Source organism: Nothobranchius furzeri, unplaced genomic scaffold, assembly GCF_043380555.1.
Source record: "Nothobranchius furzeri strain GRZ-AD unplaced genomic scaffold, NfurGRZ-RIMD1 Scf026, whole genome shotgun sequence".
Taxonomy (NCBI): Eukaryota; Metazoa; Chordata; class Actinopteri; order Cyprinodontiformes; family Nothobranchiidae; genus Nothobranchius; species Nothobranchius furzeri.
In genome coordinates this window covers 623,527-635,836 of record NW_027223043.1, presented here as the reverse complement: position 1 = coordinate 635,836, position 12,310 = coordinate 623,527, and the positions used below count along the sequence as shown (strand labels likewise).

Genomic DNA, 12,310 nt, shown 5'->3' with positions numbered 1-12,310 from the left:
CATCACAACTGTAAAAAACAAAATAAGACTTTGCAGTAATGGGAAATTATTGTATAAATCACTGTAATAAATACAATACTGTATAAATTCACAGCAGATCAAGGTCTACTGTAGTAAGTCACAGTAGCATATTCACTACTGTCAAAAACAGAGAAAGAAATTACAGTAGTGTGAAATTACTGCATAAATTATGGTAATACATGCAATACTTTAAAAATTCACAGCATACCAAGTTCTACTGCATTAAGTCACAGTAATATCATCACTACTGTAAAAAACAAAACAAGATTTTACAGTGATGTGAAATAATTGTATAAATCATTGTAATAAATACAATACTGTATAAATTCACAGCAGATCAAGTTCTACTGTAGTAAGTCACTGTAATATCATCACTACTGTAAAAAACAGAGAGTTAAATTACAGTGGTGTGAAACAATTGCATAAGTTATAGTAATGAATGCAATACTGTATAATTCACAGCAGACCAAGTTCTACTGTTGTAATTCACAGTAATATAATTACTACTGTAAGAAAAAATGCAAAAATTTACAGTAGTGTAAAATTACTGCATAAATTATGGTAATACATGCAATACTTTATAAATTCACAGCATACCAAGTTCTACTGTAGTAAGTAACAGTAATATAATCACTACTGTACAAAACAAAACAAGATTTTACAGTGGTGAGAAATTTCACAATGACTTATTGTGTACTGGATAAAAACATACTGCAGAAATTCACAATAATAATTTAAATTCACAGTAACATGTGTACCATAGGGAATTGCAGTACCTATTACAGTACTGTAGAAATTCACAATATATTGGAATTTAAAGCAACATATTATTTATTGTTATAACAACATGTAAATACTTTAAAAGCTCACAGTAACCATTACAGTATACTGTTGAAATTCAGTTACATATTGTGTACTATAGAAACCTCAACCAGCTGTAAAATGTCACAGTAACTCATCACGTACTGTGTAAAACTACAACCAAAGGTAATTTCAGAGTGATATCGTGTACTTCGGGAAACCACATCAAGCAACATGATACTGTAAAAATTCACAGTAATTGTTTTAATTGTACAATGTATTTTTAAGTAATTTTAGCAACCAGTACATTACTGTAAAGATTTGCAGTAACATCATATATAACCATTGGGTATAGCCTCTCCCTGGGCTGCCACCTTACCGTGGTGGAGGGGTTTGAGTGTCCCAATGATCCTAGGAGCTAAGTTGTCTGAGGCTTTATGCCTCTGGTAGGGTCACTTATGGCAAACAGGTTCTAGGTGAGGGATCAAAGAGCAGCCTGAAGACCTCTTATGATGAATAAATTCAATGGAAACTGTGTACCCTTGCTCGGACGTGGGTCACCAGGGCCCCCCTCTGGAGCCAGGCCTAGAGGTGGGATACGTTGGCGAGCCCGGCCGGTCACAGCCCGAAGAGGAAACGTGGGTCCCCCTTCCCATGGGCTCACCACTCATGGGAGGGGCCAAAGGGGTCAGGTGCAGTGTGTGACAGGTGGTAGTCGAGGGCGGGGGACCTTGGCGGTCTGATCCTCGGCTAAAGAAGCTGGCTCTTGGCACATGGAATGTCGCCTCTCTGGTGGGGAAGGAGCCTGAAATGGTGTGTGAGGTTGAGAGATTCTGACTAGATATAGTCGGTCTCACCTCAACGCATGGCTCTGGCTCTGGAACCAGTTTCCTTGAGAGGGGTTGGACACTCTACCACTCTGGAGTTGCTCCCACTAAGAGGTGCCGAGCAGGGGTATGCAGGGCATACTAGTTGCCCCCCATCTTGGTGCCTGTACGTTGGAGTTTACCCCGGTGAATGAGAGGGTATCATCCCTCCGCCTACGTGTGGGGGGGGGGGACAGGTTCTGACTGCGGTCTGTGCTTATGCACCAAACTACAGTTCAGACTACCCACCCTTTTTGGAGACCTTGGAGGGGGTGCTGGAGAGTGCTCCTTCCAGTGACTCCCTCATTCTGCTAGGGACTTTAACGCTCATGTGGGCAACAACAGTGAGACCTGGAGAGGTGTGGTTGGGAGAAACGGCCCCCCTGATCTGAATTCGAGTGGTGTTTTGTTGTTGGACTTCTGTGCCAGTCATTGATTGTCCATAATGAACACCATGTTCAAACATAAAGGTGTCCATATGTGCTCTTGGCACTACGATACCTTGGCCTCAGCTCGATGATCAACTTTGTTGTTGTTTCATCTGACCTGTGGCCGTATGTCTTGGACACTCAGGTGAAGAGAGGGGCGGAGCTGTCAACTGACCACTACCTGGTGGTGAGTTGGCTCAGATGGTGGGGGAGGATGCCGGTCAGACCAGGCAGGCCCAAACGTATCGCAAGAGTATGCTGGGAACGCCTGGCAGAGTCCCCTGTCAAAAGGAGCTTCAATTCTCATCTCCAACAGAACTTCCAAAATGTTCCAGGGGAGGCGGGGGACATTGAGTCTGAATGGACCCTGTTCTGTGCCTCTATTGTTGAGGCGGCTGACCGGAGCTGTGGTCGCAGGATCGTCGGTGCCTGTCGTGGTGGCAACTCCCGAACCCACTGATGGATACCGGTGGTTAGGGATGCTGTCAAGCTGAAGAAAGAGTCCTATCAGGCCGTTTTGGCCTGTGAGACTCCAGAGGCAGCTGACGAGTACTGACGGTCCAAGCGGAACGCGGCTTGGGTGGTCGTTGAGGCAAAAACCTGGGCGTGGGAGGAGTTTGGTGAGACCATGGAGCAAGACTTCCGTATGGCTTCAAGGAGATTCTCGTCCACCATCCGGCGCCTTGGGGGGGTGGGGGGGTGGGGGGGGGTGAGCAGTGCGCTACCAACACTATTTATAGTGGGGACGGTGTGCTGCTGACCTCTTACTCAGGACGTTGTGGATCGATGGGCAGAATACTTCGAAGACCTCCTCAATCCCACCGACATGTCTTCCAGTGAGGAAGCAGAGTCTGGGGACTTTGAGTTGGGCTCTCAAATCTCTGGTGCTGAGGCCACTGAGGTGGTTAAAAAGCTCCTCTGTGACAAGGCCCCAGGGGTGGATGAGATCCGCCTGGAGTTCCTTAAGGCTCTGGATGCTGTGGGGCTGTGTTGGCTGCAATATCGCGTGGACATCGGGGGCAGTTCCACTGGACTGGCAGATTGGGGTGGTGGTTCCCTTATTTTAAAAGGGAGACCGCAGGGTGTGTTCCAACTACAGGGGATCACACTCCTGAACATTCATGGTAAGGTCTATTCAGGGGTTCTGGAGAGGAGGGTCCATCGGATTGTTGAACCTCGAATTCAGGAGGAGCAATGTGGTTTTCGTCCTGACCGTGGAACACTGGACCAGCTCTATACCCTTAGGAGGGTCCTGGAGGGTGCGTCAGAATTTGCCCAACCAATTTACATGTGTTTTGTGGATTTGGAGAAGGTGTTTGACCACGTCCCTCTGGGGGCCCTGTGGGGGGTACTCCGGGAGTATGGGGTACCAGGCCCTCTGATACGGGCTCTTAGGTCCCTGTATGACTGGTGTCAGAGCTTGGTCCGCATTGCTGGCAGTAAGTCAGGCTCGTTCCCAGTAAGAGTTGGACTCCGCCAAGGCTGCCCTTTGTCACCGATTCTGTTCATAACCTTTATGGAAAGGATTTCTAGGCGCAGCCAAGGTGTGGAGGGCATCCGTTTTGGTGGCCTGAGGATCAGTTCTCAGCTTTTTGCAGATGATGTGGTGCTGTTGGCTTCATCAGAACGTGATCTTCAGCTTTTGCTGGAGCGGTTCGCAGCTGAGTGTGAAGCAGCTGGGATGAGAATCATCTCCTCTAAATCTGAGACCATGGTCTTGATTTGGAAAAGGGTAGAATGCCTTCTTTGCCTCAGGGATGAGGTCCTACCCCAAATGGAGGAGTTTAAGTATCTCGGGGTCTTGCTCACGAGTGAGGGAAAACTGGAGCGTGAGATCGATAGGCGGATTGGTGCTGCATCTGCAGTGATGCGGGCGTTGTACCAGTCTGTCGTAGTGAAGAGAGAGCTGAGTCAGAAGGCGAAGCTCTCCATTTACTGGTCAATCTACGTTCCTACCCTCACCTATGGTCACGAGCTTTGGGTAGTGACTGAAAGAATGAGATCGCGGATAAAAGCGGCCGAAATGAGTTTTCTCCACAGAGTGGCTGGGCTCTCCCTTAGAGACAGGGTGAGAAGCTCTGTCATTCGGGAGGGGCTCGAAGTAGACCCGCTGCTCCTCCACATGGAGAGGAGCCAGTTGAGGTGGCTCGGGCATCTGGTCAGGATGCCTCCTTGACGCCTCCCTGATGAGGTTTTCCGGGCATGTCCAACTGGGAGGAGGCCTAAAGGTAGACCCAGGACACGTTGGAGGGACTATGTCTCTCACCTGGCCAGGGAACGCCTTGGGATTCCCCCGGAGGAGCTGGCCCAAGTGGCTGGGGAGAGGGATGTCTGGGCCTCTCGACTTAGGCTACTGTCCCTGCGACCTGACTCCAGATAAGCGGGTGAAAATGGATGGATGGATGGGTGTTATAGTAACCTGAATGGTACTACAGAAATATCTAGTAATATGACATTTACAGTAACATATTGTGTACTTTAGGACATGAAAGCAATGGTTAGGAATGGCTCCCTTTGTTTCAAAGTTAAACATCAAAACAGACAACACTGTCAAACAGGTTTTTCTTAATATCAAAATTGAGTATAATCATGTGGGGGGCTAAGACCATTACTTGGTCTGAGTTTGGCTTCAATGGGGTCAAAGGTCACCACAATGTGCAAAAAATCCCCTTTATGAAATTTTAAATGACAAAATGTAGGGAAAATGAATAACTTCCAAACCTTTTGACCTAAGGAGCTGAAATTTTAATGTCTAGATTGTGGTGCTCGAGCCATACACTGTGCAAATTTTTAGACTCGCAGCACCTTGGGAAGTGTCAAAAGTCACAGAGGTCAGCCATTGAAGTGGCCTTTTGGCCTGCTTTTGTCTAACAACTCAACTCAACTCATGCGTTGAGATTTAAACATGAAATCTGAGTATGTTGCTTATCAAACGGACTTTACCCGCATATCTCGGTGCAGTTATGATGGGACCTCTGGGGGTCTACTTGGCCTTCCAAAGTTCTTTCAGAGTTGTGTTTTGGGGTGATTGATAGGGTCTCTTCACAAGCCAACAGGCAAAGCTTCAAACAATTTGAAAAACTGACTTTTAACTCTATGGGTTAGCTGATGCCGTTACGTCTAGGCTTTTATATGCTGTTATGTTTTTATTGTTTGTTTCTTAAACTTTTTACTGGTTTTAAATGTTTTTATTTTTATTGTACAGCACTTTGGTGGCATGTTTCATGCCTGTAAGGAGCTTTCTAAATAAAGGTGATTGACTGATTGATCGATAAGATTATTCTAAAGTGACCCCTTGGGGATCATCTGACCTGAGTCTGGGGTCAAAGGTTGCTGCGTGGCAGCCAAAATGTATTTCTTTGAAATTTGAATTTAGAAAATGGTGGGAAAATGAATAACTTTAAAACTGACCTATGAGGCTGAAATTTGTGTAGAATAGAATAGAATAGAATAGAATAGAATAGAATAGAATAGAATAGAATAGAATAGAATAGAATAATCCTTATGTCCCAAAATATGGATATTGAGTCATAGCAGCTAGTTTGTAAAGTAAATGTTTTGCTCCAAGTTAAATATTCAGATTACAAACTAAATACGTTGGTGTGACCTAATTATTTAATTTGTAAAATAAACATTTAAGTCTAAATTAAACATTTGGCTTGTAATATTATTATTTAGTTGGAAACTTTAACATTTATAAATGTATGAATAATCATGGTGAAAATATTACTTAGAAAAATGAACCACCTATTTTTTACCTTCTTCTAGTTTAACTTAATTGCTGCAAAAATTATGTTTGATTTTAAATGGCACCACACAGATGTGCAGAAATAAAAATTATTAATACTTTAAACTATTATTCACAGCATTTTAACCTATTAAAATTTTAATTATATTTCAGTTGATTGCATTTTGCTGCTTCCACCAAGTCTCAGAATTAGTTTTCTGAATTATACCGTACCAAATATAATTTTTTCTACAGTCTTTGTATTAAACCCAGTTACTAGGAACTACTTTTTCTTCTGCCTTCCACAGTACAACTCATTAACTATTCAGGAAAACGGTCAGATCAGATAGATAATAATATTAACTGCATTTTGCGATGTAGGTGATGACTAACATGCAGTTACTGTGTTATTTATAAATGGTGTATTTTACTGGTAATTCATCTCGAGTCCCAGTATTCATGCGCTCATGCCCGGGAAAGCACCTGGCTCACGTGATCACGGTTCACAAGCTGTAGCCAGCGACGCTGGGCTGCTCATTGGTCCAGCCGACAATTGCGCGGCAGTCTTTGGCGGTGTTCTAACCGGTTCTAACCGAACAGCGGCAAGAAAGAAAAAGAACAGGAGGAAAGAACTTCAGCTGCAGGAATAAAGGGATTCGCAACGTTCTCCAGTCTGCTGCAGGACGACGAAGACTGTTTTCTCGACGTGGATGCGTGGAGCATCATTGCATGTAAGTGTCCTTTCTCTTTACTGACTTTTAGTCAAACATTGCTTGCTCAGACTAGTTACCGATACTTGAGAAAGGATAAGTTTGAGTTAACTGCCGTTCTGGTTCAAAATGTCTTACACGTGTACTGTTTGTAAATTCAAAGCTGTGTCAACTCCCGCATTTATTTGACATGTTAAAATGCACAGAAATGTCGCTAACATTAGATTTCACTGTGGCTATGCAAATTGTCCTTCTGCTTTTTCAACGGTAATTGCTCTTCAAAAGCATATGTAAAGAGTTCATACGACCACAGTTAAATCAAGGGCGCAAACGCAAGGACATGCTTTGGCTTTCATGCAAATTTGAGGGGTGTACCTTTGTGTCAGACCATTCAGTGTGTTACAGGTAAAAGACATGGACTCCATTGAGCATGCAATACAGAGCGTGCTACCACAGCTACAGAGGGAGAAGGTGGAAGCAGTGATTCACGAGTTTGAAACCACATTGGGTGTGGAAGGGCCAGATGATCTTCAGTTTATCAAAGAGGCAGACATCAGTCACCTACTATCGCCCATTCAGTGCAGAAGATTGATTAATTCTTTCAAAAGTCGTAAGCTGTCTCAATTAGCCTACATGTTTATGTTCACTGCTATTGTATTTTGATGATAATGACTATTAAGATGAAAAATGTTAGAATGAAACAAAATTAACCATTATGTTTTTTGTGCCTATGTCAATTTGTTATGCAGATCCAAAAAGTCCTCAGCCTATCACCTCCTCACCCGTTTCTTCCCCCTCTAGCTCATTTTCAAATGAGCCTTGCACCAGTCCATTAACCAGTCCACAAGGACACAGCAAATGGGTAGACGGTTTTCAGGTGCAATGGGACAAAATGAGGCCCGCTCTCCAAAGAGCCATTGATGATGGTAATCGTCCAGAGCCAGGGGATCGCAGACACATGGTGAAAGTCATTGTTGATTCCATGAGAGAACACTGCTTGAACCCGACACGAAAAGACTGCACAACAGTAGCAAAAGCTATAACTCAGATGTATCCTGGCAGCTTTTTAGATAAAACAGATGAGGGAGAAAGTATTGGATGTGGATACTTCACTTTACTGCAGCAGCTGAAAACCAGAGTTGAATATGTCAACAGAGACAACACACTCTCCCGCCTGAGGAGGCCCAGAAGGTCAGACACAAGTGATGATGACCAGCCGCCACCACCTGCCAAATGTGCTAAAATCGACAGTTATGGTTGTATTAACTGGCAGCCACAGGAGTATCCAGAGGGGGAAACGGCTCAATCACTAGAAGAAAAGAGGAAAGAAATGATAGATATTTTTACTCAAGATGGACCAAAGGCAGCTGAGAGAGGAAGGGTAAAGGAACTTATGACAAATACATATTCAAAACAGCGAGAAGACATCAATGCTGACCCATCTCCCAGCATTCTGGACATAAGTAAACGGTGGCCATTTCTCCTGTCTTGGAAGCTCTTACTTTCCCACTTCACTACCCTGACTGGTGTTGACCTGTACACCAGACTGAAGGATGACATGGATAAAAAGGGGTAGCCTACAGCATGAGCCCTCTGGTCACATCCAAGCATTAGGTCATAGATTGTGAGAATAATTCTAATAATATAGCCAGTAGGGATGTGGATCTTACAAAAACTCATGATTAAAGTCTATTCCAATTTTTGACAAAAACATCTGGCTTTTAACTTTTATTAGCTGATGATAAAGTATCTCTTACGCACAAGTTATTAAATTGTGCGCACGAGAAAATTACTGGTGTGCACAAGATTTTTGTTGCTCATGTCCCCTTATGGGCTCCATATGTTTACGCTACTTTTGACAAATAAAGACCAAACCCATCTTCATAGATGTAGTGACCAGTATCAGAACCTCACCTTAAGTTAGCTGTTTTGCCAGTCAAATGCAGAGAAGGCGTTCATGAATGAAACGACGCGTGGATTTATATCCGTTGTCTTTCTCTTCACAGTTCTGCCAGTTTTTCTGCTCGTCTGGACCTTGGCTGTGCACTTGATGGAATTTGGATTGATCCTCACAAGGAACCTAATAGAAATGAAAATATAGGTTAATATAACTTATGGACAGTTTGGTGAGCACATCATCATAACAAAAGTCCTCTCAGAACAGATCAAAAAGCTTATAGAAATCAACTTGAAAGGATAAGAAATTTAAAGCTGCTATCTTTAATCTGCAAAATAAGTAATCTAACAGATTTTTTTCATGCCTATTAACATTTTAACACAACATTCTTAGAAATATTTTGTGGAGATTAAAGAAAAACATAAATAATTAAGTGGTTCTTTTGTCTAAACTTCAGCCAAAAACATGGATTGGTCCAAAACCAATGATTAAACAATCCCACCCGACAAACAGACTTCTGCATGTACGTGGCTCCATGACTCATTATGCTTGTAGCACATTTTGCAGCAGAACATCACCGCACTTCCTCAGTGGGGCATGGCCTAGGAGTGCTACTTGATGGGAGGGGTGAGAGTTCTGAGTGAGTAAGCTAGTTTATTTTGCAGATTACGAATAGCAGCTTTAGAGTCAAGGTGCAGCTAAAACATAGTAATGATTTTGGCGCCGATTGGATATTTAGACTTACAGCGTTTATTGTCCTGAATGAACATATTTGTATGAGCAAATGATTTTAGTTATTGTCCGACTGTTCTAATTTTAAATTACTATTCTTTCAGCACTATGAAGAGTTCTAAGATTTTTCTAAATATTTGTAAATAAACTTTAATTGAATTGTAGCTCAAAATTAAGTTAGAATGTTATTAGCAATACCTCTGAACGAATTCCAGTGTTGTGACTGCTTCCACCTGATATTCTATGTTGAATACATAGAAACTGGCAAACAGGACAGCCAAGGCAGTTGTAAAATCCGGTATGGGAGGTAAAAGTGGGATTACAACTCTGCCCTCTATGGATAGCATCCACTTGTTCGCAGACCACATAGTGTCTCCTGCAATAATCAAACATAAAACAACAATTGAATTACAAATAAGTAATGTCTGATACATAGTTCACATCAGACACAGGTGATGCTAAGCATCGTGGAACAAAGAGCGCTTCTATTCGGCGCCCTTGTTGACTTATGGTGTCGTTCACAGCAGCTGCGAAGCACTGGGAAGGCTCACGCCATGTGGCAATTGTTTTGGCGTGTGCTCTATTTTTTATGAAAGGGAGCTGCATCAGTTCTGACAGGAATTCAAAGACAGAAGAGGCAGGCCATGAAATTTAACAAAATAAAGCTAGTTTTCAAACAAAACACCGATTGATAAATGCGATCATATTTGTGTATCTAAACAGACTAGAGATGAAAATTAAACACACCCATTCCCGCAGTGTAGGCTGAACTATGGGGAGGGGGAGAATCTGTTTTGCTTAGATAAACAAATACGTTTAATTCAAATATTCATATATATACAGTAGCATTGTTTCATACCAAAAACACCAAGTTATTTACGAACCCAATTTTAAAGGAATTGGTCTAATTACACAAGAGCTGAGCAGGATCGGCGCAGTTTCCGAAGATATAAATAGGTAGGGTGTGTGCGTGTGCACACACACAGAACAGCAAAGGCACGTGGGGTGTTTTTAAACAGGAAAAGAGCAGTAAATGGGGACTAGTACCTGGTAAACATAGTTAAAAAAAGAAATGCAACAGCTGAGCAGAAGTGCTTGTTGATTGCGACGGAAAACTTTGTGCCTGATGTGAACAGAGGAAAAGCAGGCAGCACACGAATTTCGTGAGCGATCTGCTTCGCAAACCCTCTTTCCTGGCAAAGTGTTGCTGTGGCTGAGTGGGCAGGAGGTTGGCTGGGGATGATCATTGTCTCGTCCCCAGCCAACCAAGTCAGTGTTGGAATGTTCTCACTGGGCACTGCAGTAATGACACTTCCTCACTAGTCTTAATGTCAACTTAGGATTTATTTTTCTCTATATCTGCTTTTACTAAATGACAGTTTTACCAAGTGCGATGAGCCTTGGGGAGCTTGGGAGGACGAACTGTTCCTCTGCATCAGCAGGAGTTGTTGTAACCTGATGAATTGAGATGAACAAAATGCACAATTAAACTTTTTACAAAATAAATAAATAAAAACACAGTAAACAGTGTTTAACACAGCTTAACAGACTCCTTTTTAAGTTTTACAATTGGCAAATGTAGAAGACAGTCCCTGGTATATGCACTGAGGCTCAGAGAGAACAGGACAAAACGCAAAATGCAACAACTAGGGATGCTTTGATCACATTATTTTGCTCTCGATCTAATACTCCAGCAAAGCATTAGAATAAGAAAGAAAAAGGAAAAACACATCTAAGTTGTCTTTTAATTAGGCCCGGGCAGCAAAGCGCTGTAAAGGCCTCTTGGATTTCTAGTGTTTACAGTGTTTCCCCTAGGAATTTTTCCAGCTGTGGTGGTGGTGTTGTTGGGGGGGGGGGGGGGGGGTTATGACACGTGTCACCTTTATGTTAATATTGTTTTATTTGATGCACTCCACTTTGAACTGCACCAATCCAGCGACTGCTGCATTGTAATAACTAGTATTAAAGGTGAGTACACCAATATTTGCACAATAATAATTTCTGTTTTAAACTCTCAGTGACACACTTTGCAGGGGGGATTTGGCATTTAATTTTTCTTGGCATCTGGAAAAACGTCTTCTTTTGCCCCCTTTATTTGACTCTCTGCCCCCTTTATTTTGGTCCAAGATCATTACTGGGCTGGCCCTGTTAAACACGTTCTACACCCCTGCTTAGTAGACTTAATGAAGTATTTTTAAGCCAGTATAAAAAGGACTGAAACACAAATTTACATATTTGGCATTATTGACCAATATCTTTGATTTAATTTATTTGTTAAGAACATCAAGATGCATTACAGTGAACATTATAATAAGCTGGGCGGACACTGTGCGGCTTTTTCACTCGTAACACAGTTTCAGCTCAAACTGTACGACTTCAGCGCAGGGCAGATCTCACGAGTCATGTGCTCACTGTACGTCTGGTAGCAACACGTCGGACCTAAAATAAGCTAAAAATAGCAGTTTTTACACAACACGTCAGACTTTTTTGTCTTGTTTTGTCTGTTGTCCTTCGGGAGTGCTGCAGGAGGACACACGGGGATTTATGGGGGTTGGATGAGGAAACGAAATAAAGAAAGTAAATCTGTGTTTTGTGATCAGTTAAATTTGACATGAACACGACAAACATGCTTTCTTGACAATCTTTGTGAGTAAAAAAACATGTAGAAATAAAAACGAACAGCGTGTGTTATTAGGGAAATAGCGGGTGAGCGGAGTTGATGCAGGATTGCGAATGCGCCGTGAGCGGTTCTGATACTTTTTGGGTCGCAGCTGCTCGCAGCGCCGCTTCAACCCTCATGAGGAACGAGATAAATATTAAACACTCCGGAAGTCCGTGCGAGCTCACGATTGCTGATCGGTAGCTGGTCACGTGGTGTTAATCGCCTCTCGTAACCCCCTGTACACTACACGACGCTCAGCGCAAAACTCGCCCCGATCTTGTGGATTCTCGCACGAGTGGAAAATCTGATAAAAAAAGTGAAAAAGTCACACAGTGTCCGCCCGGCTTTACTGTCTGTGTGTGTGCGTTGATGCCTGGACCGAGCTGACGGAGCTCCCGGCTGCAGTTTTGTGTGTAGGGAGGGGCGGGCGCTCTATCTGACTGGCCAATCACAGAGCGTGAAGACA

The 12,310-nt window shown here is 43.0% G+C and overlaps 1 protein-coding gene across 1 annotated transcript; it reads left to right on the top strand.

Moving 5' to 3' along the window:
* Positions 1 to 6,945: 6,945 nt before the first annotated feature.
* LOC139064423 (uncharacterized) lies at positions 6,946 to 10,206 on the top strand. Its single transcript, XM_070547766.1, has 2 exons — positions 6,946 to 7,163; positions 7,303 to 10,206. Exons 1-2 carry the CDS (start codon positions 6,968 to 6,970, stop codon positions 8,127 to 8,129), a joined length of 1,023 nt encoding a protein of 340 aa, XP_070403867.1. The 5' UTR covers positions 6,946 to 6,967; the 3' UTR covers positions 8,130 to 10,206.
* The last annotated feature ends 2,104 nt before the right edge of the window (positions 10,207 to 12,310 follow it).

Bases quoted from the DNA above. Each gene is read 5' to 3' on its own strand.
- LOC139064423 (XM_070547766.1), top strand. From the start codon at position 6,968: ATGGACTCCATTGAGCATGCAATACAGAGCGTGCTACCACAGCTACAG. The intron at 7,164-7,302 runs GTAAGCTGTCTC...TTTGTTATGCAG, and splicing joins GATTAATTCTTTCAAAAGTC to ATCCAAAAAGTCCTCAGCCT.